At 47.7% G+C, this 4,020-nt stretch overlaps 1 protein-coding gene across 7 annotated transcripts in view; it reads right to left on the bottom strand.

The window, feature by feature from the left end:
• Window positions 1–4,020, bottom strand: part of MYH10 (myosin heavy chain 10) — a 131,345-nt gene that overhangs the window by 93,820 nt on the left and 33,505 nt on the right. For all 7 annotated transcript variants that reach the window (XM_045293458.1, XM_045293457.1, XM_045293460.1 and 4 more), the window contains exon 4: window positions 1,021–1,048. In XM_045293458.1, the coding sequence (XP_045149393.1) occupies window positions 1,021–1,048 (28 nt within the window). The remainder of the gene's footprint in view (window positions 1–1,020; window positions 1,049–4,020) is intronic.

The raw sequence follows: 4,020 nt of genomic DNA, 5'->3' as shown, positions 1-4,020 counted from the left end.
GGGGGGGAGCCCCATAACAGGAGATGAAGTCTCACCACTCTCACTTGTAAGGAGCATTCTGGCTGTGCTGCTCTCAAGACAGATTTGTTTACTCCGCTGGCAGTCCCTGGTACTTTCATTATTCTTCACCACCACAATTCAAAAACCACCCCTTCTTTGATCTTCCTTAGCCACTGTCCAACGTTGACATGCACAAGAGGTCAATGAAACTACCATGGCTTGCTTGCTCTCCGGTGACCTTGGTCACCTTAGTCTTCAAAGTGACACCCTTGTGCTTCAACAGCTCCCAGAGGGGTCTTGTGCAGCAGCTTTGCCCAATGCAATAGCTGTTTGATTTCTTGACTGCTGCTCCCGGGAGCACTGATTGTGGATCCAAGTAAAATGAAATCCTGGACAATTCTTAACTGTTCTCTGGTCATCATGATGTTATTGGTCCAGTTGTGAGGACGTGGGTTTCTTTCCAGTGAGTTGCAGTCCTCGCTGAAGGCTGATCTTCATCATTAGGTGCCGGCAAGCCCTCTGGGCTTTCACTAGAAACGCGGTGTGTGCTGTATGTAGAAGGTTGTTCAGGGGGCTGCCTCCAATCCTGATGCCTCATTCTTTGTCACACAGTCACAACTAGACACCACTTACCTGCTCTTCATCCAACCCTTACTACAGCCCAGCTGTCATGGAAACCGTTTCACTCCCCGATGAATGTCTAATACTCAGCATGCAGTACACACTGGACACATAGCACTCCATCAATACATGTTAGTAAACTGAGGAAATTACTGAAATGTCCAGCAGACCAACACTTGGGCATATACACTCACGATGTCAGCTTTACAAATGAACAATGTTATACAATATGCAAAAAGCTCAGTTTGAGAACCAAGCCATGAACACCCTAAAGAAGTAACTTACATCCATCTTAACCTGCTCCTATCAGACTGCAAATGGCTGGCTCTACTCCTCCCAAGTAACGGCTCTACTTTCCAACAGAATCAGAGGCAATTCTGACGCTCAACATTTACTTACGTGCAGAGAATTGACTGGTCCTCACGATCTGAAAAAAACAAAACAAGAAAGTGACCATTAACCCGGTTCTGGCAGAGCTGATACAATCAAGTTACGGTAACCGTCTATGGAAATATCAAAGTTATTCCTCTTTTGCCACATTTACGCCTCCCCAATCCTACTATAAAAGCTTAACCCTAGTCATGTTCACGCAGTACAGCCTGCAGTTGTGCTAGATTTTCTAGTAAATGTGAACAACTCCAGCTTATTCCACACGACCTTTGCCTCTGCGGCTTGAAATACCTAGTCAGCCTTGATTCCCAAATCCCACTGCATATCTATGTCAATTGGGAAGTTTTATAAAGTTATTTCCTTGGGCCCAACCCTAGCTCAAGAAATCATTCTCTGGAGGGGTTGGGGATTATGAAGCTCTCTAAACGCTGTGTGAATCTGACACAAAGCCTCTGGCTTGGGGACCACTGCTTTTCAGAAACGGCTTCAGGAATAACCCCAAGCAGAGAATGGTAACTTTCCTGAAAGGAGCGCTGTGCCAAGGGAATGTAGTGAACCCTGGTAGGAAGCTGAACAAGGATAAAGAGGAGGTTTAACCACTGTCTCAAGTCCAAGTGTTATATGTACTCAAAATAACAGAACGCACAACAATAAAAAGCAAGCATGTTTTAAATAGTGGTTAATGACTTAAATATTCAGATAGATTTTTTTTCTCCTTAGAGAAAAGGTGAAATTCAAACCAACACCTGGCCCACAGACACCAGTGCCAATATATGGGCCCCAATCACTCATTAATCCTGTTTACAGATGGAAAGATATCCCTTGGGGAGGTCAGGTAACCTTCCCAATCACACAGGCAGCTGGAATGCGAGAATCACACGGGCCTGTGTCCACAGCCTGTGTTCTTACTGGTGCGAAACAAGCTCCCCGCTGCTTCAGAAGGGACTGTGGTCAGCATCGGGCGGTGGCCCCGTTCTCCTCCCCTCTGCTGTGCTTGTCTCATCTCCAGGGGATGCCCAGAGGCGCCCGGTGAGAATCTCATGATCGCTCAAACACCCACACCAAACCCACTGCCACCGAGGGGACACCACCTCATAGCAGCCCTGCAGCGCGACACAGAGCCGCTCCACTGGGCTCGGAGGCTGTGCTGGTTCTGGAAACAGGATGTCTCATCTTTCTCCGCAGGCAGGGTCAAAGTTGCCCGTCTGACCTGGTTGGTCAGCGGCCAGCCCAACATGTAACCCACTGCACCACCATGGTTTCTCCACGGCCAGGCACAGACCATCTCACCAGAGAGGGAAATGGTCCATTCACCGCGCCACACTCAGGATATAAAACGATTGGGATCAATGCATTTATATATTCTACACATAAACTGTTACATAAACAGCATATTACTGCTCTGCCCTTTGAGTCCAATCTAATTCTCAATAGTTCTTCATCAATGTCTTGCCCTCCCATCTGACTACCAAAGCTAACATTCACAGCGTGTGGTTGACGTCTGCCTCCATAATCATAGACAGGTGTGTTTCCTACACCCACACCTACTCAGGTATCTCTGACCTGTCCTCCACTCGCAACTCAGCATTTCCTCTAGGGACGTGGCGCCAGACACTCCCCAAAAGTCGGAGCCTCAATGCTCCCGGTTTTAACCATATTTTGGAAACAAACACTAACACTGTAACAGATTGCCCACTAGGAGGCACAGCTGAGGATCGGAGACTCATTACATTTTTCTATTCCCAACATTACCAATTAGCCTTAGTTAGCCATAGTGATGCTGCAGAGAGAGGTCCGCTGACTGGGGACAGAAGAATGTGGGGCAGAGGCGACAGGACGCCCAGAGAGGTGCCTCGAGAGAGTCCACACACCTTGAACCAAAACCTGAAACTTCCTCCCCTTTTAGCAAAGGAACAGACTGGCCCGTGAAACAAAGGATGCGAACAGTGAGAGCTTCGCACCTTTACAAACCATCTCGGAGCCTGTGCACAGGCCAACCACTACGCAGCTAGAGCAGAGATGCAGGGTGAGGGGGCGAGGGAAGTCAGGGCTGGAAAGGAAGCGCTGAGTCAAAGCCACAAGAATGGCAAATGCCTGACCACTGGACAATTTGTGTGCAGACTGATGGTTCAATGGGAATCTCATTTGCTGTGCCAACTTGCCCTGAAAACACAATCAAGTATCATATTAAAAAAAAAAAGGCCTGCTGAGAGGGGTGGTCCTGGACAGCATGCTGGGCGCAGCCGGTGGTGAGAAGAGGGCTCTCTTGTTCTAGTTTCAGCTCTGCCACAGACTGGCCATGTGTCCCAGGTGAGAGATGTGCTCCTTGCTGGTCTCAGGCCCTGCCCCTCTGAAACTGGGATTCTGCCAAGTCTTTGCTGATCCACTCTTCATGTGAACCCTCACACCCTGACTCTCCTGCTGCATGGAGCAATTTCTATTGAAATTTCCAAGCTGTGTTCGTAAGGCATTTTCAAACTGGCTGGTGCATGAAAGAAACCACAACATGAAAACCATAGCCCAAACTTAATCGTCTCCTAAGTCATTTCAGAGCGCCAAAGGCCACATTATACACTGTCTTCCTGCATCTGTGCGTATGCCATTGTCTGAAACCCTGGGCCTGCGTCGTCACAATCTGCCCTTCAAGCCTGCTCCACAACTCCAAGCACAAAACAGAAAATTCTCTTCCAGGCCTACCCATCTTCTCTTGCTGTCTGTCTGCCTGTCTGATGTACTAACTTTGTGCTGTGTCAGCACCATCAACACTTTCTCCAACTCCATGATTGATTATGCTCCTAGTCCGCCTTGGGCGTCACTAAATCTGATTCCTTTTCCAGGCCCGACCGTAGGCACTACAACTAGGTGCACTGGTTCGGCAGCTCAAACATTTAAAATGTAACTAGATATAACCCTTTAGTACTTTAAAAAAAAATCATTTTATTAGGGGCTCATACAACTCTTATCACAATCCATACATACATCAATTGTGTAAAGCGCATTTGTACATTC

Source organism: Echinops telfairi, unplaced genomic scaffold (assembly GCF_000313985.2).
Source record: "Echinops telfairi isolate 266 unplaced genomic scaffold, ASM31398v2 ScPeMD7_2010;HRSCAF=2546, whole genome shotgun sequence".
Lineage (NCBI taxonomy): Eukaryota > Metazoa > Chordata > Mammalia > Afrosoricida > Tenrecidae > Echinops > Echinops telfairi.
This window is presented reverse-complemented; position numbering and strand designations above follow the sequence as displayed.